This window comes from Lissotriton helveticus, chromosome 1_1, assembly GCF_964261635.1.
Source record: "Lissotriton helveticus chromosome 1_1, aLisHel1.1, whole genome shotgun sequence".
Taxonomy (NCBI): Eukaryota; Metazoa; Chordata; class Amphibia; order Caudata; family Salamandridae; genus Lissotriton; species Lissotriton helveticus.
In genome coordinates this window covers 1,456,595,177-1,456,620,951 of record NC_136057.1, presented here as the reverse complement: position 1 = coordinate 1,456,620,951, position 25,775 = coordinate 1,456,595,177, and the positions used below count along the sequence as shown (strand labels likewise).

Below are 25,775 nucleotides of genomic sequence, written 5' to 3'. Positions count from 1 at the left end.
TTTTCTCTTCTAGTCCTCCATATGACGAAGTTCCGCCAAATGGGTGGGCTGATGGAGACTTCCCTCTAGCCAAGTACTGGGCAGGTTATATGCATCTGGTGGACGGTTTTCTTGGAGCTCATCAGGTTGTCTTGTCATAACAAAAGACTGACTTTCTCTTGTTTTGGTTGCAAGTTCTGGTTTGGGGTTATTGAGTAAAGTTGGTCTATAAAAACTATCCCCTAGACCCTCCAACACACGTTTTTTCCAATCTATGAAAGACGCCAATACTGGAGAACCATAGTTTACAGGTAAGTAACTAATGTTCTTCTCCAGTATTAGGGGTGTCTTTCATAGATTCACATGCTTGAATAAGAATAGAAAGCAGTAAACCAATACATGAGTCATAAAAGGCAGTGTAAAACCAAAGTAAGTAAAGTCAGTGCACATATGAACATAGCATACATTTAGACATATGGCAAAACCTTTTATGACAGGAGGCGGGAAGCAACAGAGGCTCACCTTAGTTGAAAAGATTTCGTAGCACTGCTTGGCCCACAGCATCGTCTGCAGCGTCCTCTGACTCCAGACAGTAGTGCCTCGTAAACGTGTGTCTGCTCGACCACGTTGCAGCTCTGCAGATCTGGCGCAGAGGCACTCCAGCAAAGAGGGCGGTAGATGATGCCACAGCCCTTGTCGAGTGTGCTCGCACCGGAGCAGAAAGACGCTTTCCAGCCCGTTGATGGCAGAAGGAGATGGCAGAGGAAATCCATCTAGTTATGGATTGTTTAGTGACTGGCTGTCCTTTGCACATTCAGCCATAGGCCACAAAGAGCTGGTCTGATTTTCGGAAAGGAGCAGTGCGCTGAATGTAGAATTTCAGGCAACGGTTTAAATCCAAGGAATGTAGAGAACGCTCAGCGGGAGACTGAGGATTTGGGAAGAAAGTCCTGAGAATGACAGGCTCATTAAGATGGAAATCCGTAGGAACCTTGGGGATAAATTTTGGATTTGAACGTAAAGTAACAGCGTCCTTGGAAAATTGAAGAAATGGAGGTTGAATCGTGAATGCTTGAATGTCACTTACTCGCCTGGAGGATGTAAGCGCGAGTAGGAGAGCAACCTTCCGCGTGAGGAATTTTAAGTCCGCTGAATGGATGGGCTCAAAATGAGGTAGGAGGAGCTGAGATAAAACCAGATTCAGGCGCCAAGCAGGCGGCGGACGATGTATGGGCGGATACATTCGAAAGAGGCCCCTGAAGAACTGCCGGATGATCCGAGAGGAATACAGTGATGTGGAACCATCATGACGAAAGCGAGAAATCGCTGCCAGAAAGACTTTAAGAGTGGAATGAGAAAGTCCTGACTTCGCTAGAGATAGGAAAAAAGGCAGGATTTTCTCTTGCTTGGCATGCATCGGATCAAGGGCTTCCTTGTGACACCAGACACAAAAACGCTTCCTATTCAACTGATATGTCTTAATGGTGGAAGGAGCGCTTGCATGAGCCAGCACTTCCCTGCACTCCGGAGCAATATTCAAACGTGCAAACTCATTGTGCTCAGGTTCCAAGCATGCAGTTGGAGATATGCCGGATCCGGATGGCAAATCCGTTCATGGTGAGTAGGTGAGGCAGAGGGCGAAGAAGAATCGGATCGCACTGGGAAAATAGGAGGAGATCCGTGAACCATGGGCGACGTGGCCACCTGGGCGCAATCAGTATGATGTGACAGGGTTGAAGCCTCATCCTGTGCCACAGGCGCGGAACGAGAGGGAGTGGAGGAAAAGCGTAAACGAATTAGTTCGACCAATTGATCGAAAACGCATTCCTGCTCGACTCTCTGTGGGGATGCCGACTTGCAAAGCGTAGGCATTTGCGGTTGGTCGGAGTCGCAAACAGATCCATCTGTGGTTGGCCCCACTGACGAAAGATGTACTCCAGAGTTGGTTGGTGGAGTTCCCACTCGTGATTGTCTGCAAGTGATCTGCTGAGAGAGTCCGGACAGAAACGGACCTTTTTGATCTTAGAAAACCGACCATCTTGAGTATGCGAATTTGTCGCTCCTGTGAGACAAACACCTGTGCCAGACGAGAATCGATTAAGGCTCCTAGAAAGATTCTCTGTTGTGATGGGCGAAGATGAGACTTTTCCTGATTGACAGAAAGGCCCAAGGTGCGAAAAACTGACAGGCAAGTCTGAGTGTGTTGCCTTGCTGCTTGACATGTCTGAGCCTTTATCAGACAATCGTCTAAATAAGGGTAAAATTGAATGCCCTGCAGGTGAAGGAAAGCTGCGACTGGAGCCATGATCTTTGTAAAAACTCTCTGCGCTCAACGAAAGCCGAATGGCAACACCTTGAACTGGAAGTGCTTCGATCCGACAGTGAAGCGAAGATATTTTCTGTGTTTGTGATGTATTGGCACATGAAAATATGCATCTTGGAGGTCGATAGTGGAGTGGAACTCCCCGGGATTGAGGTACTGTAAAATTTCCAGTAAGGTTAACATCCGAAATGTTTGTGATTTGATGAACTTGTTGAGGGCTCGTAAGTCCAGAATGGGGCGCCACTCTCCCGACTTTTTCTTGATTAGAAAGAAGCGGGAATAAAAGCCCTTGCCCTGTTGTACTCGAGGAACCACTTCAACAGCCCCTTTTTGTATCATGATCTTGACTTGAGCAAACAGTTCTTTTAGATGAGCTGGGGGCGGGCCAGAGGGTTGGCGGGTGGGTGGAAATTTTGTAAATTCGAGAATGTGTCCCTTTAAGATGACATCTAGGACCCAACGATCCGAAGTGATATGTGACCAATTGTAGAAGTTTTGGGAGATTCGACCTCCAATTTTCAGAGTCGGAGAACACTTTATCCTGGGGAAGTCACTGCTTTTTAGAGGCGGTACCACCGCTGTAGTTATTTTTTCTCCGATAAGGTCTTGAATCGGATTGGCGATTTTGAGACTGGTAATTGTATCTCTGCTTGTTGTCGCCATAGGAACGATACTGGGAGGAGCCCCGAAAATTTGAAGAGTTGCCTCTGCCACGTGCTCCCCGAAAAGGCCGCTTCCTGTATTGGAGGGTTCCTAAGGCACGAGCAGTATCCATGTCTTTTTTGATGGATTCCAGGGCATCGTCGACATGCTTGCCAAAAAGGGAATCACCATCGTATGGCAAGTCAAGAACTCTCGCCTGTACTTCAGGGCGAAAAGCCGTAGATTTGAGCCAGCCTTGGCGTCTTAAAACAGCAGCTCCTGCAAGTTGTCTGAATCCTGTTGAACAATCAATAATCTCCGAAGAGATCTTCTCTCCTTCTTGGACAATTGTCTGGGCCTCGGCCCGGATGGAATCTGGAAGCTGGGTAACCAAAGCTGCAATTTCTGACCACATTTGACGGTCATATCTTCCGAGGATGGCCAGGGAGTTGGCCGCTCTGACCGTTGTGGCAGACATGGTGGTGAATTTCTTTCCGATAGAGTCTAATCGGCGCCCTTCCTGGTCCGGAGGAGAAGTTAGCGGAGTGACAGGATTACGCAACCGCTTCTGGGCCGCCTGCGTGATGACTAAGTCTTCCTTAGGATGTGAAACAAGGCATGCTGGTGAGTCTGCAGGCACCTGGTATTTCTTGTCAAGACGTGGTAGTACAGCTGGGATGGAATTTTGCCGCTCCATAGGTTTAAGACCCTCTTGCCAAATAAAATCAATAATTTGTATGGTATGGGCCTGCTTTAGAGGCTGGTCCTTGAAATCATAGAGGAAGCAATCTTTTTGCTGAACGTCCAGGGTTAAATGGAAACGCTTGGCAGCACGTACCATTAGATTGTGGAAACTTCCGTTGTCCACTGGCAGGGAAGCCAAGGGCGATGTCGGTGGTGTAGACTGCGTTTGGGCCCTATAGTTATCCCAATCCGTGAGGACGTCGTCATCCTGATCTGTGTCCTGGTGCACATCCTCATCATTATCTGTATCCGGCTGTGGATGAACCGGTGACCTCAGCGTTGCAGCAGGTACTGGTACTGGCGCCGAAGGTTGAGGAGCAGGTGAAGTGGGTGCAGATGGAGGGAATCTGCGATTGTAATCATCCAGCATATGTTGCAGGTTGGACACCAAAGAGAATGGTATTTGAGTCATTGGTTCCTCATGAGGTGCATCAAACTGATCTTCATGGACGGGAAAGAGAGCACTCCCCTCCTCCTCATCCTCATCCTCTTGGCACTTTATATTGAGTTCAGAAGGACTGGACGCAGGACGAAAAACGTCATCCACATAAGAACCATCATTGGAGTTCTCTTCTGCGGACTCAAATAACTGTGCTGGAAGACTAGCACCACTAGTAATAAGATTCAAGTCTAGTGGAACCGGGCGTTTGACCACTGAAGCTGTTACCACTGTGAAAGTAGTTGCAGTAGCAAGTGAATGATGTGTCGTCGACGATCCCGTCGACGAGGTGGCAGTGGAAACAATCGTAGATGGTATTGGGACCCGCTGACGAAGGTTTTGGAGCCGTCGACGGTGACAATGTTTTCCCCATAGCTTTCGTCGACATAGATTTTCGCGTCGTCGACGAAGAGGATGCAGTCGTCATTGGTTTTGCCGTCGACGACTGCCTCGTCGACGGCGAAACCAATGAAGGTGGTATCGTCGGCGTAGACGGCACCGTCGACGAGGATGTTGCTGTCGACGGGCTGGTCACCGTCGACGAGGATGTTGTCGTCGACGAAGATGGGACTATCGACGAGGATGGACGCGTCGACGAGGAACGCGTCGACGAAGACTTCGTAGACGAGACAGGTTTGATGGTCGTCAACGAGATTTTAACAATGGAGATTGGTCTCACCTCTTGAAGCGTCGTTGATGAGGTAGACGTCGTCGTCGTTGTCTTCGTTGACATTGAACATGTCGTCGTCATGGTTGGTACAGCGTCGACGGATCTCGTAGCCGTCGACAGACGCGTCGACGAGCCCGCGCCCGTTTTTGGTGACAAGGGCACAGCTTGGGACTGGGACGCCAGAGAACCAGGTCCCGTAGGCGTAGAGGTTGGCAGATCCCGTGGGGAGACAGTTTTAGAGGTGTCGACGAGCTTCTTGCTCTTCGGGAAAGGAGAAGGCATCTCTGTCTCTGACCCACGTTTAAGAGAGGCCTTAGAATGGAAAGAAGACACGCTCTCTATATCAGAAGCTGGATTTTCTGAAGTCTTCAACTTCTGTAGCCACAGAAGGAGACGGGCCATTCTATCTTTCAAAGTCTTTGAAGAGAAAGTCCTGCTAAACTTGCAGTTCATTACCTCATGATCCGGGTAAAGGCAGTAAATGCACTTAATGTGAGGATCTTCATGAAAAAGGCGAAGCTTTCCACAAGAAGAACATGGCCTGAATAAAGACTTTTTAGTTGAAGACATCTTAAGAGTTAAAGTAAGCAATAGAAGTAGAAAAAACTGAGCAGAGCTCAGGGAGACTCCCTTCACACGACGTGCGGTAGAAAATCTGAGGGCCTGAGCTTCTGAGGAGAAGGTTCTAGAGGGTGCTGCTGCCTGATTGGCTGGAATGTGGACTATTATAATGACACTGATATGCTACTAAAGTGAATTCTCCCTTTAAGGCTTCAATGGGCCTTTTCAGTTCTATGGTACTTTCACCTTTATTTCTATACTTTAGATGTATTACATTTTATATGTATAGTTATGATATTTTTCTATATGTATATATATATATATATATATATATATATATATATATATATATATTACTGCTATTTTATGTACCGTGGGACTCCCACTTCGACGACGGGGAATATTCAAGCATGTGAATCTATGAAAGACACCCCTAATACTGGAGAACTATGGTTTGGCCCAGCTTTAACCCATTGCTAAAGGTTATTGCTCCGAAACTACTTCCAACTCTAACATATGGCAGCGAAGCCCTTGGTGCGCCGGATACAGCAGTTCTTCACAAAGTCATCTCAAAACCCTGCAGGTGACTTTTTAGTCTTCTCACCAATTCTTCCCCCACTCAAATTTACCTGGAGTTCGGGCTGATTAAGCAATCAATATTTAGGAAGGGGGCTCACCTTAAAACTTGGCAGAAACTTAAGACGTCAGCCAACAAATCTCTAAAAAGAATTCTATGATTAGAAATATCAAGTAACCAGAAAGCTCCAGCTGGGTTATATTTAGAATCTGCCATCAATACATTGGGGGCACGATCATTATGGGACCTTATGTCTCTCCTGCAGACTTCAATAGGACAATTAACTGCTCAATGAGGAAGCTCTGCAACTGAAAACAAGGTTGCACTGGCGAACAGATCTCACTGGTAGATGATACTAAACGACTACCAAAGTTTCAAGCCACAATATTATTTGATTGCAGGTTGGAATCCATTTTTAAAGAGGAAATTTATGGGGTTTTTCGCTTTGGTCACTTATGTTCTCCCGCTCATATTTTGTCCTGGCTACGAATCAAAGCTCCAAATTCCAGTCGTTGATGTAGGAATGGAGTGGAATACATGGTTCACCCATTGTGTATTCACCCTAAACTCCTAAATGAAAGGATCAATCAATCAATCAATCAATGCATTTATAAAGCGCGCTACATACCCGTGAGGGTCTCAAGGCACTGGGGGGGGCGCTACTGATCGAAGAGCCAGGTCTTGAGGAGTCTTACATTAGAAAGATACAAATGATGAAGAACTACAAGTACAGATAACTATGTAGCTTCTTCTCTAAAATTCTATATTCCATGGATTCAGGTGCTTTTGAAATAGATAAGTCAGGCAGTGTCACTTTGGGAGGTAGCAATGTGAGGTTTTGTCATCGATGGAACAGTGAATCAAAAAGGCCCTTCCTCAGGGCCAACCAACCTTTCACTTCCATGAAGTTTCAAGTCCAACAGTATAGGTGCTTGCAAATGGGCTCAAGGCATTGCTGACAGCAATGTTCTGTTAGACAAGGAGGTCTGTATCAGCCTAGCTGACATCGAAGTGGTTATGCTGATGCTAAGCTTATCTACATCGATGGCCTCATGGTGAAGGTAAAGGATCAGATGGGAGCCTCCTTTAATGCTTAACAAGAGAGCCTTGGGGAGAGAGGCCTTGAAAAAAGACATCATATCTTTAACCACTCTGCCATAAGACAAAAGAGTTTCTTGCTCACAAAACAGTCTGCTAGCCCATAGTGTGTGTCTAGCTGGTCATGTGGATTGCTACTGGAAAACATACTACCTTTGCCAGGGCCTGGAAAGTTAAAGAAGCTGGGTTTTTAGCCTTCATGCACATTTATCGGTTGACAAAATAAGCTTCTTTCATGAGCACAAGCTGAAATTCCACTAACCCCAGCTTTCAGCACATCAAGGGAATACAACTGTTCTAATAAGCAGGTATATCCTAGCCTCAAACCAATTGTTTTTGTGGCAGTGAAAGTAAGGAATATGCTACTTACCAGTATGCATCTGTTCTTGGCATGTAGGGCTGCTGACATTCATATCTGTGCATAGATCGCCGCCTAGTGTTGGGTCCGGATGATTGCACATTGTTGTCCTGGAAGAATCTTCGAAGTATCACGAGATAGGTGGCTCCTCCTTGGACTACAGTGCGCATGGGCATCCTCTCCATCCTCAGATTGTTTTTCGCCATTGTGGCAGAGATGGAGTATAGTACAGTAAGAGATGTCCATGCAAAGAGTGAATGCTGAAGCTGTGACAGGCCCCGGGGAGGTGGGTGGGCGATATGAATGTCAGCAGCCCTACATGCCAAGAACAGATGCATACTGGTAAGTAGCATGTTCCGTTCGAGGCATGTGGGCTGCTGAATTCATATCTGTGCATCGAATGTATAGCAGTATCTCCCTTAGCGGTGGCTACCTGTGTCAGCTGCAGCAGTCTGGACAAGAGTTTTGAGAACAGTCTGTCCTACAGCAGCTTGCTGTTTTGAATGTACATCTACACAATAGTGTTTGGTAAATGTATGTGTGGTTGACCATGTGGCTGATCTACAAATTTCGTGTAAAGGAATATTACCCAGGAAAGCCATGGATGCCCCAGGTTTGTGTGTGGAATGCGCCCTAGGGGGAACTGTTAAGGTGCGTTTTGCCTTTAAATAACATATTTGGATGCACTTAACGATCCATCTGGCTATACCTGATTTAGAAATAGGGTTGCTTTTGTGTTGCGGTGAGAAAGAAACAAACAACTGTTTTGTCTTACGAAATGTTTTAGTTCTGTCTATGTAGTATAGCAGAGCTCTCTTGACATCAAGAGTATGCAAGGCCCTTTCAGCTACTGTCTGCGGATTTTGAAAGAACACTGGCAGTTCTATGGTTTGATTTATATGGAAATGGGATACCACCTTTGGCATGAATTTAGGGTTTGTTCTGAGAACTACTCTATTTGCATGTACTTGAATGAATGGCTCTTGAATAGTTAGGGCTTGCAGCTCGCTAACTCTTCGAAGCGAAGTAATAGCAATAAGGAAAGCCACCTTCCAAGTCAGAAATTGTAGTTCGCACGAGTGTAGTGGTTCAAAAGGTGGTCCCATAAGTCTGGTTAAAACAACATTTAGATTCCAGACTGGTGAAGGTGGGTGTCTTGGAGGAATTACGTGTTTAAGTCCTTCCATAAACGCTTTAATTGCCGGCACCCTAAATAGTGAAAGGTGTTGCCTGTTTTGAAGATATGCTGCTAACGCAGCTAGATGTATCCTAATGGAGGAATAGGCTAGGTTGCAACGTTGTAGGTGCAAGAGATAGCAAATGATGTTTTGAGTAGGAGCATCAAGTGGGTTAATATCATTGTTGCTACAGTAAATGACGAAACGTTTCCACTTTGCTGCATAACATGCTCTGGTAGTGTTTTTTTTGCCTCTTTGATAATATTCATGCAGTCTGGGGGCAAGTTTAGGTATCCAAATTCTATAACTTCAGGAGCCAGATCGCCAGGTTCAGCTGTTGCGGGTCTGGGTGTTGGATTTCTCCATGGCTCTGAGTTAGAAGATTGGGTGTGAGTCTCAGTCTTTGATGAGGTACTACTGACAGTTCTAGGAACGTCGTGTACCATGGTTGCCTTGCCCATGTGGGAGCAACTAGGATCAGTGTCAGCGAATGTTGGCGCATTTTGCGTGCCACCAGCGGTATTAATGGAGCTGGGGGAAAAGCGTACGGAAATTTGCCTGACCAGTTCATCCATATCGCATTGCCCTGCGACTGCGGATGTGGGAATCTGGCGGCAAAGTACTGGCATTTTGCGTTTTCGCTTGTGGCAAACAGATCTATCTCCGGGTGTCCCCACCTCCGGAAGAATGGTTGGAGCACTTTGGGGTGAATTTCCCATTCGTGCATCTGTTGGCTGTGCCTGCTGAGCAGGTCGGCTACTTGATTGTCCTTGCCTGGGAGGTGTTCTGCCATGAGAAACATGTTCCTCTGAATGGCCCATTTCCACATTGCTTGAGCTAGGTGCGATAGCTGTGGTGAGTGTGTTCCTCCCTGTTTTTGAATGTAATACATAGCTGTCATGTTGTCCGTCCGGATCAACACAGCTTTGTTGCATAAGTGTGTCTTCAAAGCTTTTAGGGCTAGGAAGACCGCCATCAACTCTAGAAGGTTGATATGCATTTTCTTTTGCTGTACAGTCCAGAGTCCCTGTACTGTGTAGTGTAGGACATGGGCTCCCCATCCTATCAGGGATGCGTCCGCAGTTAACACTATTTGTGGGACAGGCTCTTGGAACAGTCGTCCCTTGCAAAGGTTTTGTGGATTCCACCAATGCAGAGAGTTGTATGCCCGACTGGTCACCAACACTAGGTCCTTTAATTGCCCGTGAGCCTGGTTCCACTGCCTTGCAAGGCATTCTTGGAGCAGACGCATATGTAGCCTGGCATGAGGGACTATGAAGATGCACGAGGCATGCCAATTAGTTGCATAAACACTCGAGCTGGTAGTGAGTGTTGGGGTCTGAATTTTTGGATCAACTTTTGCATTCCCTTGATCCGTGCTGCGTTGGGATATGCTTTTGCTGCTAGTGTATCTATTGTTGCTTCCAGGTACTGTTGGACGTGGGAGGGTTGCAGATGTGATTTTGGGTAGTTTAGTGAGAATCCTAAACTGTGCAGGAGATGTATTGTTTTTGACATGTGGTTGGCACATTGCTGGGCTGATGGCGCGTGTATTAGCCAATCGTCCAGATAAGGGTACACATGGATGTGTTGCCTTCTGAGATGTGCTGCCACTGTAGCTAGACATTTGGTGAACACTCTTGGAGCTGTTGTGACACCAAATTGTAGGACTTTGAACTGGTAGTGCTGTCCCTGAATGGTGAACCTTAGATACTTTCTGTGAGCAGGATGTATTGGTATATGAAAGTATGCGTCTTTGAGGTCTAGAGTTGCTAGGAAGTCTCCCTGGCGAAGCAATGGTAAGACTTGCTGGAGAGTGAGCATATGGAAATGCTCTGACAAAATGTACAGGTTGAGGGGCCTGAGGTCCAATATTGGTCTGAGGGACCCGTCCTTCTATGGAATAAGGAAGTATAGGGAGTATACTCCTGTTCCCTGATGTTGTAGTGGGACTGGTTCTATGGCCCCCTTTTGCAGCATACTGATGACCTCTTGCTGTAGCAGCGTTATATGTTCCTGTGACATTGGACGGTGCACGGGTGGTATGTTGGGTGGTGGTGATGTGAGTTCGAGGCAATAGCCATGTTGGATAATTTGCCTGACCCACTTGTCTGTAGTGATATTTAACCAGACTGGCAGAAATTGTTGTATTCTTCCCCTGACCGGTGTTATATGGTCTGGGGGTAGTGCCAAGAAGTCACTGTTTGGTGGTAGTGGAGGATCTATTTGCATTGCCTCCACGACCTCTTTCCTTGGTATTATTTCCTCTGTATCCACCCCTGTTGGTGTTTTGTTGTATGTGGATTGTGTGTTACTCTTGTTGGTGGAGGATTGCTGTGATGCATTACTTCGCGCTCCTCCTCTATAATTGGAGCAACGAAAGGAGCCCCGGTGTTGTTGGGACTGGAGAGCTCCCATAGACTTCGCTGTTTCCGCATCCTTTTTCATTTTGTCCAGAATTGAGTCAACTGCTGGACCAAACACAAGCATTTACAATGCAACGGTCTCGCCCTTGCAAAGGTTAGAGCTATTGGCATTGTAAATGACAACATTTTTATTTATGTGTTGGTTTTGAAAACAGATAAATAAATGGCATTGTTATTTACAATGCCAATAGCTTAATCTTTCGCAAATGCTGGTATATCTCTCGTAAATTTGGTATAATCCCGAGTACAGCGATTATACCAAAATTATAGAAATAGAAAAAACATCTATGTCTTTCATTTTGGTATAATCGCGGCACCTGCGCATTACTTTTAAAATGTTATAAGTAAAGCATGGTTGACGCGATTATACTAAAATGAAAGAAATAAAAAAAACATATATTTCTTTCATTTTGAGTGAATACCGGGCTGTACTTGGAGGCGGAATGTGGCCAGAATAGCAAAGAAATTACATGATAATACATAAAACACATATATTTGAGAATAAAATGTTAATGTTGGAATAATGATGAATGATAATTAATATTAAAAAAAATAATAATTGTACCGGTAGCAGTAGTTATTGTATTGTTGTAATTTAATAAGTAGAGGTTACGTTAAGTAGAGAGTAAAAGGTTTCTTTTCCAAGGTCTGTGTGAGTGGACTTTTTGCGCTCAGCCTCTGGCCTCCGCCGAATTCTTGTCACATCAGAATTAGAGCAGATTCCACTTCCTGGCCCGAACTCATAATGTCAATATAACATGGCATGGTGTGGGATATGTAGTTCTAAAGACTTCTCAGGACTCTGTGAAGAATTGAGTAATTATATATAAGGCTCGTGATTTAATTCGAAGACGGAAGGGCCTGCCTTTCATTCTTCAGAAGACGATACATTGAGTAGCATACAGTTGAATAACAGCAGCACTCGTTACCCACAGTGCCAGGAATCCCCAAGACTGACAGCAAGAAAGATGTGACAATAAATAGATAAACAATATATCTATGTTCGCCACTGTGGTTGATGATTTGACAGTGATGTGTATCGATCTGTACTTAAAGTGCACGGCCCAAAGGAATGTCGTGTGTTGGTTGAGTAGGTCAACAACTGAAGCCAAGCTGTCCGACGGAGTGCGCACTGCATTCTTGCAGCAAGTGCAGCTGTGGATGCGGGGGAGGTTGTCAACGAGTTCCACATTTTATCCCTAAGGATGTGCAAGCCGCACAGCTGTTCCTAATCGGGAAGTGTCGATTTAATTCGAAATACCTGACAGTCAGGGCATCGCGCGAAGGAATGTCTTTGAGTCGGGGCAGCAGTGTAAACACGCACCCTGCTGTCAGTGTCACACGGCGGATACGCTGCCCCAGTCACATCGGATGGCCCTTGAAAGAGGCCCGTGTTTAATGACACTGGCGGAGACACACGCACCTTTCCCCGCCTCATTGCTCTGCGTGGTAGGTGGGTGGGGTGGGCGATAACCAGCCACTGGGTGCAGGCGCTCGCAGCCCAGAGGCAGAGCGTTACCAGCAGCGGACTGCAGCCTCCTTCCTGGGCGGCTGGCAGTAGGGCAAGGCTGTCAAACACCCCGCGTGTGTTGTTTCGCAACCTAAATCGCGCCCTATTCAGCTAACACAAACAAAAATGTGCATTAGTTACTTTATACGCGGGTATAAAAACACACGGACAGGAAGCGTAGATCTGTAGCTCGGGCCAGGGCAAGAGCTGCATTGTTTGAACCCACACTGAAAGCCCTTCCATTTCAAGAGTTTATTTCACAACATCTCTTCTTCCCACAGCCCTTGTCGAATTTAGCATTAGTGAGCAAACAAAATACAAGAGGAGCGAATGGTGCATTACAGGAGGAGACGAGAAAACAATCACCGCCGCAGCCCGGAGGAAAACACCGGAAGCAGATGTCCGGCCCGCCGCCTGGTTGTGGGCGGGGCCGGGAAGAGGTGTGTCCACTCCCACTGCCTTGCGGAAGCTTTGCCTGTTGTGACCGGAGATGCCGTGCCAGCCATGGCGGGGGGTCCCCTGCAGAAGAGGGAAGCCCCCGCTGGAGAAGGAGAGACCGGCCCGCCGCCGAGAGCCAGCCGACCCGGTGAGTTCCGAATAGAGAGGAGGGGCGTGAGGCCTCATGTATGCGGCGGCCGGGGGCGCTTCTATGTATGCGGCGGCGGCGGGGGTGGGGGGGTGGTGGTGGTGTCTCTGTATGTGTGTGTGCGTGCGTGTGTGTAGGTGCGCTCCTGCGTGGGTGCTGCGGGGGGTGGTGCGCGCGTGTCTGTGTGTGTGTGGCCCTTCCTGCCTGCGTGTGCATGTGTGTGTCTGTGGCAGGGGATGTGCACGGCGCCGGCTGGGCGTGCGCGCTCACGAGGTCAAATCATGGCCTGCAAAAGCGCGTGGCACTTTGCTGTCCTCATTCCCCTGAAAGTAACAGCATTAGTTGTCTCGCCCTAGACAGCAAAGCTTCGCTTTGCTTTCGTCTAGGCGAGACCTAAAAAAGTCTGGGTTGATGGGCTGATTAAGAATAGTGGATTGGACTTCATTCTTAAAGCCTGATATGCGCAGTACACTTGTATTGATGGATCTGGCAGCTGTGTCTGCTGCGTCTAGGGCACATTTAATTGAGGCATTGGTAATGAGCTTTCCCTCTTGTATAAGTTCATCTGCCTGCTGTTTGTAAGGATCAGGTAAGTGTTGGAGAATTTCTTCTAAACTGTCGTAGTGCGCCCTGTCATATCTGGCCAGCAAGGACTGTGTATTGCCTATTCTCCACAAGTTTGCTGCCTGAGCTGCCACTCTCTTGCCTGAGGCCTCAAAGATTTTTAACTCCTTGTCTGGAGGAGCAGCCTCCCCAGTAGTCTGTGAATTTGCACGCTTACGTGCGTTGGACACCACTAGGGAGTCCAGGGGTAGTTGCCCCATGATGTATGTAGGATCTATAGGTGCAGCCCTATATTTCTTTTCAATTCTAGGGTTTATGACCCGTGCCCTAGCAGTGTCTTTAAAAATGTCACTTGCGTGCTTTAAGACGCCCTTCAACATGGGGAGTGTTTTAACATGTCTTTCTGATGTTGTCAGAGTATCAAAGAGGAGTCTTCTTCAATAGCATCAGAGTACATATCTACATTATGGTAGGTTGCTGCTCTATCTAGTAGTGAATAAAAGGCTACGGTATCTTCCGTGGGTGATGGCTTTGTAGGGTATACTGCAGGCTCTGCAATGGGCAGAATCCCTTCAGTGTCTGGTTCTCCTCCCCCACCCCATGTTTGTGAGTTGGGGTCTCCAATCGGGTTTTGTGGATAACTAAACCCCACATCAGCGTCCTGATCTTCATCTGGGTTGTAGTCAGAGCGTTCAGGTGATGTTGGGGCATATGGAGTGGTAGGCATAGCTGGAGTTCTAGGTTCAAAGAATATAGGAGAGCTAGCACAGTCTCTCTTCTTCTTTAGTGGAATTTTAGAAAAGTCTTCAGTTGGCAGAGGGCTTTTCTTTTTTGTGTAAACAGTCACTTTACCAGTTTTTGGGTCAATATACAGTTTTGACTGGTCTTCTGTGGAGGGATCTGGATTAAGAATTTCTTCTTTCACAGTTTTTGGCCTTGGTACTGTAGCCTTTGGTTTGTCTTTTTTTGGGTCGATGCCTTTCTTGGGTTCGACCGCTTTCGGTGGCTGGATCGGTTTTTGATGTTTTTCGACGATTTTTGTAGGTTGAACGTCTTTGGCTGGCTTCGCCACCTTTTTCGGACCGAGCGGTGTTGTCGGTTCGACAGTGTCTTTGTGTGTTTTCGGAGCCTGCGGTTTCGGCTCGATGCCCTTTTTGGGGTCGATGGGCTTCGGCTTGACCGATTTACCTTTGTCCACCTTAGGTTTCGCTTTCAGTTTGACGGTAGTTTTGGGCGTAGGCCTTGTGCTTTCGTCGACCGGTTTTTTCCCCTTGTCCATACTTGAGGCTGCTTTGCTACTTGAGGCTGCTTTGCTCGATTCGACGTGCTTTGTCTTGGGGGTCGATTCGACATGCTTTTGTCGTGGTGTCAATTCAACGTTTTTTTGCCTCAAGGTAGACTCAATGGTTTTCGACTTCGATGTCGACTCGATAGCTTTGGTCTTCGATGTCGACTCGATGGTTTTTGGCTTCGAAGGTTGTATTGGTACTGTGGCCTTCGGGTCGACGCCCTTCGGCTTAATAACCTTCGGTTCGACGATGTTAGGTCCGAAGACGGTATTGTCGACGACTTTCGGTTTCGATGGAACCGGTGTTGTATGTCGTGTCTCAGAGGGCTCTTTGTGTGTGTTCTTAGCCGGGCGGTATGGCGGGGCTGTAGAACGAGGATGTTGATCTTGGCTAAGGCCTGCTGGCGATGCCTCGACCCGAGCCTCTGATATCGGTGTACTGTCTATATGGGGCGGTGTACTCACGGTTCGCCCCTCGTCGTCATCGGAGTCGTCTTCAACCGCTACGATGTCCTGATCGTATTCCTCGAGATCGACGATTAGTTCCTCTGCCTCGAGGTAATATTCGGAGTCGTGCTCCGAGTATTGTTCTTCGTCTTGATCCGAGTCTTCGGCGCTAACTAGGTCTCCCTCATCGTCGAAGATATTATCGGGCTCTGGCGCCGACCTCTGCATCTCTTGCCTCGCCGCCCGTCGATTCCGGATCGTCTTTTTCGACCGGAACTGAGCACAGGCTATGCAGCTATCTTCGTTGTGATCTGGAGATAGGCATTTGTTGCACACTGGATGCTTCTCTGTGTGCGGGAACTTGGAGTTGCACTGCGGGCAGTACTTGAATGGACTTCGTTCCATCGACGGTCGGTCCACGTGGTGTCGAGAAGGCCTCACGGCCCGATTCGACGACCGGAGTGCAACAATGTTCAAAAAGTGTATCGGTACCAAGCGTTTAACAATACCGACGGTTCCGAAGGCCTTTTGGCCTTTCGATAAGTTTTCGTTGATTCCGAACTTGTAGTGCTGGAAAGTACATCCGAACCCAATGGCGGAAAAAAACAATCTGAGGATGGAGAGGATGCCCATGCGCACTGTAGTCCAAGGGAGGAGCCACCTATCTCGTGATACTTCGAAGACTCTTCCAGGACAACAATGTGCAATCATCCGGACCCAACACTAGGTGGCGATCTATGCACAGATATGAATTCAGCAGCCCACATACCTCGAACCTTATTGTTTAACATTTCAAAAGCAAACAGATGGATCTACTGATGTGCAGTGAAAAATCTGAGAGGCTCCGTAGGGGAAGAACTCATGGACTAAGGTTGGACAGCTCAGATAAAGAGGTGGATGGCATTCTATATTGAATGGAATTATTTCCATGTGCTGAGGATTCTCAGTCTGATGATGAAATAGTGCAGAAGCGTCTGAAACCATAAAAGATGTAATACTTGAGAAGCGTACTCATGGCTGTCTCCAAGGTACTGGCCTCGCAATTATTAAATTAAACAATTTATAGAAGGCAGTGCTTGGTCCTGGTAACAGGCGGGGTGATTGCGACATGCTGTACTGGGAGCAAACCTATAGGCTAGGGAATGGCACCAGAAATGTAATTTATCATCCAATGATTTGTCACAACTATAAAACACCACTTCTTTCCTTTGTCAAGCAGAGGCAAAGTAAAACACTATTCAACGTCTCCAGTAAAAAGCAGACGCTCTGCAATAATGTCACACACACACACACAAACCCACACACACCTACACAAACACACACAAACACACACACACACACACACACACCCACCCACCCACACACACACACACACACACAATCTGGCCCTCCATCTTCCAACAAATCAATATCTACAGTAGAAGTAGTTCTCAACCTCAAACTGCTTGTCCTGAAACAATTTTTAAAAACTGCACTATGACCACATCAACAATGTGCACTCAGTACAAGTTATATCAAAGGAATGAAATGAGTCTTAGGCGGAGGCCAGAGTTCCATAGATTTCTGATATTCAAGAATCTGTACAGTATCAGGAAGCGGCTTACAGTAGCCTCAGAATCAAAGGATTTACAAGTACAAAGGCATCAGTTCAATACATAACATGATCAAAGAGAATAAATACAATATATCTGCCTGCAAATTGCATGGGGTAAAATGAGACAAGCTCAGGCACAAGTCGATCCCTTCTTAATTTCAGGCTGTAGTAATTCCTCAAAGAGACTCCTGGGGCATCCGGCGCCCCCGACATAAGAAACAAAGACTATGGCCCCCTACCCTACCATTCCTCCAGCCTGATAGATGAGAACTATTCGCCCCTCTGGATTCCTGTTCTTACTTCCCTATGTGAGGCAATTCTGCCGACCATAGAAAGCATGTGGAATTCCTTATCTGCCCATGTACAGCTCTTCCTTGATAGTGTGAGGAATGAGCCCTGAACGCAAGGGCCAAAGCTAGGTGTCATGACCTCCAGAGCAAAGAGGTTGGGTAGTTGGGGCAATGATAGGGGAAGAACCACCCGTAAGTAAGATAGGAAGCACAACAAGCACTTTTTCATTCAGTTTAGTGTTAATATATACTCTTTGTTTGGTATTATAAACCCCATGTTTCTTGCTCCCAAGGAACAGGTTTTCTGATACGAAAGTAACTTGGCAATGTGGTGACTACAGTAAGGCAGCATGGGAGTGAGGCAAGGGTCTTTGGCACCAGCTTCTGCGACGAGAGTGAGCAGGACTCAGCCTGTTATAATAAGTAGGCTAGGAGCCCACCCACGTAAAGCTTGGGGTTTTAGTCTTAACAAACAGTATCACATTTGGCACTTGAAAGTACCCCTGTCATGGACCCAGAGATGAAGAGAATGGAGAAGAGATGCAAATTCAAGAGACCCTACCAAGGCAGTCATGTTAGGCATATATACTTCTGGACCTAAAAGGAGGTACTCCCTGCGTCTATGTCTTTTTCCAGAATTCCCAGTCCCCAACACCGCACTCCCATCACATAAAACAATTGGTCCCAGGAACACAAGATACAATTTACAATATCTTCTCGATGGCTGGGTCTACAGCTCTCCAACACTTACATTACATGTATAAAATCACTTACTTACACAAAATACATTTAAAAAAAACCTTCAATGATGGTCTGAACAACCTCCTTCTGTTTAAGGGCAATTCGTGTCCAGGTAAAGCGTTCCTGAACCTTTGTGCAAAATTGTCATCTTTGGTCACAGCACAGAAAGTCCTATGGCAAAAGGAAAGAAAGGTGTGGTAACCTTTCTCTACAAGAATAAAATTAAAAATTATAAAATGTGGAAAAATAAAAGTGGCAAGGATGAGCCTTGAAACAAAAGGCCCTTTGTGCTGCCAGGTATGGAACTTTGGCCCCAAGACCTGGTCCGCATCCACAGAGACATGTAATGTAGTGGTGTCTGGGGCGCTGGTGGCATACTACTGATGATATCATGAGTTGTACACTCTCTGCCTAAGGTCAATTGCCCCAGCCCCAAAAAAAACCTTTATTCCAGATGCTTTGCTGAGACCAGCTAGTAGATGGTGAAATAATGCAAGCCTGTGAATCTGGAATAAGATCAGGTAAAAGTAGTAGCTTGAAGTCTCCAAACAGTGGTAAGTGGTAAATAGTGAATTCCATAGTCTATCCACAGGTGGGAAGTAACTGCTAGTCTTGGCAGAGGCATACGATCATAGCAGCTAAAACCGACCCAACACAGGAAATTAGTGACTACAAATCCCAATTCAAAGGCACATGGACTACTGCCAGCACACATCCCATTCCCTTCCGGTGGCTCTGTTGGCGGGCGGGACAACTGTGCATGTTCAAATGGAAACATCCTTCCGATTTTGACTGGGTGCAGAGAGATGTCAAGTCAGATTTTAAGTCATAAGTAAGAAGGTGTATTGCGATGCAGTCCGTTAAAGTACAATTCTCACTGGGCAGGGGCTGGTAGCACCGCTTCTTCCCAACTGCCGGGAGCGTCTACATATTAACAAATACTTACACGTTTACAGTTAAAAACAATAAAATACAGCATTCTTAAATAATAAGAGCAAGAGTTCAGTAACACTGGTTTTAAGGCACTTCTTGGGACGCTTGGCAGGAGGTCTCAGTTCCCTTTTTAAAGTTTGTCTCATATGCAGTCGCGTCCACTCTGGAAGGTCCATAATACTGTCGGTTTGGGTGTGCGGGCATGGCAGTGTTCCCTAGAACGGGGCAAATGTTCACAGATAGAAGACCTTCCCTTCCCGGTCAGAGCCGCCTCCAGGCATTCCTGATCACCGCATCAGCTCGTCTGTATGGCTGGCTCCGAAGATCTGGAGAGAGAAATTGTTAGAATTAGAGAGGCGCCGACTGAGTAGCAGCGGAGAAGCATTGGAGTAGCGCTGAAGCAGCTACAAGAATATCTCAAGCACGTACCAGTCTGATGTACAATAACTCCCTTGCATAAGACTCAAAAACCACACCCGTCAATGGAAGGTAGAGTCTTCCTTTGAAATGGGTATCTAGAAGAGGAGGATCATAAATTCTGCTACAACTCAAGTTGTGGGCTAACAGCATCATCCTAGACAAGCAGAAAATTCCTGCTGCAACTTAAGTACCAATCATAGCATAGGTAAGCAGAGCCTGAACTCCTGAAACACAAGTATCAGCCTAGATTAGCTGAGGAATCTGAACTCAGAAACACAACCAACAGCCTAGACAAGCAAAGCTACAACTTCCAGAAACAACACAGCTACAATCACCATTCTTGAAAAGTTGGTGGAGTAATCTACTGAGGCAACTTGTACAAATAACACCAGCTCAGACAAGGCCCAAGTATGAACTCCAGAGACAACACATGTATCAATATAACCAGCATAGATAAGCCGGTGGTCTAAACTCTTGCAACATCACAACAGCGTAAACCAAGCCCGTCTCTGAAGTTCTTGGTTAGGAGTACCAAGCACAAGTGTGTTGCACAAGTGCTCCAAATTCATATCAAGTATAACCACCAACCACACCATTTATGCACACCCCACCTGAAAGGAAACCGGGAAAGGGGGCAGGCCCACAACCGAAGAAGGAAAAGATGTATTCTTTATGCAATGGCGAGTGTGAGAAAGGGTCATAAATAAAGATGTACATCCTTGAGAATGTAATCAAAAGAAGGTAAAAAAGCCTCAAAAGTAATGAAGAAAGAAGAGGACTGTCATTTTGGAAAGAGGCAAGACACTAAACATTCGGAAAGTGATGAGTCCAGCTGGGGAGATTGGAGAGTGTGTGAGCCATTTTAGAAGGAAGGGGTGGAAGGAGGAGGACCTGGAAGGTGTAAGCAGTCCCAGTAGATTACTCAACGTGCTGTATCCTCGGTCATCAGGCTAGATCTAGCTCTCCGGCACGGTTGAGGGTGCGGACTATCTCAGTGCTAGAAGTAACGCTATAGTGATGTAACTGGAACCACAAAGAGCCCATCCTGGCGTGAGTGTAGTAAAGCAATCTAAACTGGAACCTTTCTAACGTGGGCAATGACCATCCTTCAGACTGGGGAATTAGGCGAGATCGGCGAGGAATATACTAGTAGAAAGAGCACCCACCAGAAAGATCTTTACCAAATTTAAGGCACATTTTCTTCTGATGGATCGTTCTACCTTCAGATTCCTTACTATTCAAATAGATTCTGAAGCAGAACCTCCCTGGATGCCAGATCTGAAGGAACAGCCAAACAAGGAAATCGTGCAGCATGAAAAAATGTCTGTCCCTTCTCCTCTTTGGCAAAGGTGTGAAAGAAAGCCCAGGAAACTGGTCGACAGATCTCAGCCACAGGAACATTCCTGGCCAAAGCAGAAGAGGAAAGCTTTGCCGTGATGGAATGAGGTCAGATTCCCTCGGACGGTTCCTTCTTGGCAAGAGTGTAACACGTCTTAATACACAACATTATCGATCTGCATAATGTTCTTTTCCTTTAGACTGCTTGCTGCCAGTGTACCCCACAAAGAGCTGGTCGTCAGACCAGGTCTCCTTTGTATGGTCAATGTAGAAACTGTTCTCAATTCGGGGGTCTCCTTCTTGGCGGTTTGAGTGGAGAGTAAAAAGTGGGGAGGGTAACAGATTTCCCGTTGGGAAAGATAGCTGCTTAGTTCACTGGACCAACTTGTACGGAAAGAAACTTGTAAATGGCGGATGGGTGCTCAGTGCCTGTAGTTAACTTGCGTGTCTCTCTAAGGAAATGGCCACAAGGAACTCGTTTTTCAATGCCAACAACCTCAAGGGACAGCTAGGAAGGGGCTAAATGGAACACCTACCAAAAAGGTTAATACAAGATTCAAATTCCATTGAGGCATGATAAATGGGGATGAAATAAATGTGTCAGTCCCTGCAAAAACCTCATCATCAATTCAGGATATGCATAGGGACGTCTGGTTGGTAGAGAAAAGCCGACAGGGTTGATATATATATCACGTGATAGGGCTCATCGCACAACCCTGCTGTGCCAAAAAGAGTGCAAATTTAAGGAGCTCAGATGGGCGAGTTGTCAAGGAAGAACAATAGTTACTTACCTGTAATCTGTGGTTCTCCAGTATTGGTGTCTTTCATAGATTCACATGCCTGAATCATTTCCCGTCGTCGGAGTGGGAGTCCCACGGTACATAAAAAAGCAATAATATGTACATAATAACCAAAAAACCTCGGTAATGAACAACCAGGAAGTAAAGTAGCCCCAAGCTACAAGAGAAAAACTTCCACACTCATGACTATTATAGTCATTATGTATTAGTCCAAACTGCAGCCAATCAGGCGACAGCACCCACCAGAATGTTCTCCCCAGAGGCTCAGGCTCTCAGATTTTCTCGCACACGAGTGAACCAAAACTAGATAGCCTAAACCAGCCTCTGAGGGGAGTTGGGCGGGTTGCATGTGAATCTATGAAAGACACCAATACTGGAGAACCACAGATTACAGGTAAGTAACTACTGTTCTTCTCCAGTATTGGGGAGTCTTTCATAGATTCACATGCCTGAATCAGAGTAGATGGCAGTACACAAAATAATAATATCATAATTATATATAGATACATTTGTGCTTAACATATGCAGAACAAGTTCAAGATATATACACAGTATGTCAATAAGCGTCTAAAAGAGCATAGAGGAGGAGGGAGAACAGAGGCTCACCTTATTTAAAAAGATTGTGGAGAACAGCTCGTCCCACTGACGTATCTGCATCACTTGAAGCCTCCAAACAGTAATGTTTGGTGAAAGTGTGCCTGCTGGACCAAGTTGCCGCTCTGCAGATCTGATGAAGAGGCACACCAGCAAAGAGAGCGGTAGATAAGGAAATCGCTCTCGTAGAATGCGCTTTCGGCCTGGTGTGTAAAGGTCTTCCCACCTGCTGATGACACACACTAATCGCCGTGGACATCCAACGAGCTATGGTCTGCTTGGATACAGAGTAACCTTGATGTAATCTTCCGTATGCTACAAATAGCTGATCTGATTTTTGAATTGTTGCAGTTTGTTGAAGATAGAACTTGAGGCATCTCCTGATGTCAAGGGAATGCAAGGCTCATTCAGCAGATGTTTGAGCATTTGGAAAGAAAGTTTTCAAAATGATCGGTTCATTAAGGTGAAAATCCGTAGGTACCTTAGGCATGAAGCTGGGATTAGTACGAAGTACCACTGAATTTGAAGTGAACTGTAGAAAAGGTGTCTTAACCGTGAATGCTTGCATGTCGTTGACCCTCCTTGCTGATGTCAGCGCCAAAAGCAAAGATACCGTCCAAGAAGGAACTTTAAATCCACTTTATGAATAGGTTCAAAGGGGTAGCGCATAAGTTGCGCGAGCACCACATTTAGATGACAGGATGGAGGTGGATGTCGAATAGGGGGAAACATTCAAAATAACCCCTTGAAGAATTGTTGAATAACTCTAGTAGAGTAGAGCGAGTTGGAACCATCCTGTCGGAACCTTGAAATAGCTGCCAAGAAAACTTTCAAGGTGGTATGAGATAAACCCGATTTTGCCAATTGAAGAAAGAATGGTAAGATCTGTTCTGGTTTGGCATGAATTGGATTTAAATTGACAGATTGACAACAAGTGCAAAATCTCTTCCATTTGAGTTTGTATGTCTTAATCGTGGCAGGTCCTCGAGCATTGGCCAAAACTTCTTGACAGTCCGCAGGACTATCTAGGTGTGCGAATTCAAGGTGTTGAGGAGCCAGGCTGCTAATCTCAAGGACACTGGGTCCGGGTGACAGATCTGACCCTTCTGGATGGACAGAAGGTTCGGCATTGGTGGAAACTAAATGGGATCGTACTCCGAAAGGAGGAGAAGTTCGGTGAACCAGTATTGGCAAGGCCATCTGGGGGCAATGAGAATGAGGCGACAAGGCTGTTTCTTCATCTTGCGGATGACTCTGGGAACCAACGGAATCGGAGGAAAGGCGTAGGCATATATCTGTGACCAGTTCATTGAAAACGCATTCCCGCACAAGCCCTTGTGGGGAAGCCAGCTTGCAATATGTGGGCATTTTGCGGTTTTGGCTGGTCGCAAACAGGTCCAGATCGGGATGGCCCCACTCCCGGAAGACTCGGTCCAATGTTGTTTGATGCATCTCCCATTTGTGATTGGATATTGTAGATCTGCTGAGGGAATCCGCTAGGGCATTGGAGAGCCCCGGAACATGGACAGCTGAAAGGTTGATCTTGTGAAGCAGTGCCCAGTCCCAGGTCTCCTGGGCTTGTTGAGAGAGCAGGGCAGACTTCGTACCGCCCTGTTTGTTTAAGTAATGCATAGTGTTGTCTGTCCAAATTAGTATTGAAGTCCCTTGGATGACAGTCCGAAAGGACTTCAAGGCCAAGAAAATGGCTCGCAACTCTAGGAGGTTGATGTGCCACTTCCTTTGCTGTACATTCCACTTTCCGTTGACCGTCAATCCTTGAAAGTGTGCCCCCCATCCTTCGAGGCAAGCGTCCGTGGTGATGGTGAAATTTGGTACTTCCGTCAGGAATGCACATCCTTCTTGCAAGTTCTTCATCCGAGTCCACCAGAGAAAGGCTTCTCGCATTCGAGGAGTTATGAGAATGACGTTGTCGAACGACCCGGAAACCTGCAACCATTGGAGATTGAGTTCTTCTTGCAAAGGCCTCTTTCTGAGTCGGCAGTTGGGTATCAGAGGGATGCAGGATGAAATCATCCCCAGGAAAGATTTTAATAGTAGAACTGAAACTTACTCTTTTTCTTGCAACAGGCGAGCTAGCTTGCAGATCTTATGTTGTCTCTCTCCTGAGACGAAAGCCTGAGTGAGTTGGGTGTCCAGTGTGGCACCCAAGAAGGTCTTCCTTTGAGACGGAATCAGATGAGATTTGTCAAAGTTGATGGAGAGACCCAGAGAGTGGAAAAGTGATAGACTTCTTTAAACGTCCACGCTTGCCTTTGAAAAGGAATTCGCCTTGATAAGGCAGTCGTCTAAGTACAGAAAGATTTGAATGCCTTCTAAGCGAAAGTGTGCAGCCACCGGAGCTAGAACTTTTGTGAACACACAGGGTGCTGACCGTAATCCAAAGGGAAGGTCTCTGAACTGAAAATCCCTGCCAGCCACTCTGAACCGTAAGAATTTTCTGTGTTTGGGGAGTATCAGCACATGAAAATAAGCGTCTTGTAGGTCGAGGGTGGCCATGTGATCCCCTGCCGAAAGAAGCTGGAGGATTTCTTGAAGTGTTGACATCTGGAAGGACAGCCTTTTCAGGTATTTGTTGAGGTCGCGCAGGTCGAGGATAGGGCGCCATTCTCCCGACTTTTTCCCTATGAGGAAAAATCTTGAGTAAAAACCTGTTCCTCTTTGCAAATGAGGGACTTTTTCGATCGCTCCCTTCCGAATCATCAAATTTATTTGAGAAAACAGCTCCTTGAGATGAGCAGGAGGTGGGCCCTTGGGAGGAGAGTTTGGAGGGATCTTCATGAATTCCAAATTGTGGCCTTTGGCCACTATACCCAGGACCCTCCTGTCTGTAGTAATTGCGGACCAGTTCGAGTAGAATTGGGATATTTTTCCTCCAACCTTTGACTGGGAGGGGGAGGACAGGGATGGTGGCAGGAGGCGTGTCTCATTGTTTCTTGGTGGAATCTCGTCCACGGTAGGAGGACTTCCTTCTTGAATGCGAGTAGGAGTTACCTCGCTGTCCGTAAGACTGTTGCTTGTAAGGTTGGTATCTCTGATTACCTTGAGAGGTTTGGTATGACCTCTGTTGATTGTAGCCCCCTCTATTGGAGAAGGATCCACGTCCTTTGGCACCACGAAAGGACGACTTACGAAACTGAAGGCTACCCAGTGATCTTGCCGTTTCTGGGTCCTTTTTTATAGCCTGAAGGCCCTCGGCGACATGCTGGCCAAAGAAAAACTCCCCATCAAATGGCATGTTGATTATTTTCGATGGACTTCTTGGCAATAGGATGTGGATTTCAGCCAACCATGCCTCCTTAGCACCGCTGCACCCGCTAGCTGCCTGAACCCTGTAGACGCCACATCCACTGCTGCGTCGATCATTTCCGCAGAAGTACATTCTCCTTCTCGTAAGATTTTCCTTGCCTTGGATTTTGCAGGCTCTGGTAGCATTTCAACATAGGGGGAGATGTCTGACCACATCTGCTGGTCATATCTCCCTAATATTGCTAGAGTGTTTGCGGCACGGACAGTTGTTGCTGCCATAGTGGAGACTTTCTTCCCAATGGAATCCAGCCATCTGCCATCTCTGTCTGGTGGAGCAGTTATAGGCGAAGAGGGATTCCTTGCCCGTTTCTGAGCCGATTGGGTGACGACCGAATCAGTTTTAGATTG

General features: G+C 46.6%; 1 protein-coding gene across 7 annotated transcripts in view; it reads right to left on the bottom strand.

Moving 5' to 3' along the window:
- Window positions 1-16,930: 16,930 nt before the first annotated feature.
- FMNL3 (formin like 3) overlaps window positions 16,931-25,775 on the bottom strand; it is a 419,538-nt gene continuing 410,693 nt past the window's right edge. For 6 of the 7 annotated variants that reach the window (XM_078685970.1, XM_078685960.1, XM_078685974.1 and 3 more), the window contains one exon: window positions 16,931-19,274. In XM_078685970.1, coding sequence (XP_078542096.1) covers window positions 19,244-19,274 — 31 coding nt within the window. In that variant the 3' untranslated portion in view covers window positions 16,931-19,243. The remainder of the gene's footprint in view (window positions 19,275-25,775) is intronic. The other variant, XR_013610360.1, reaches the window with a different exon arrangement.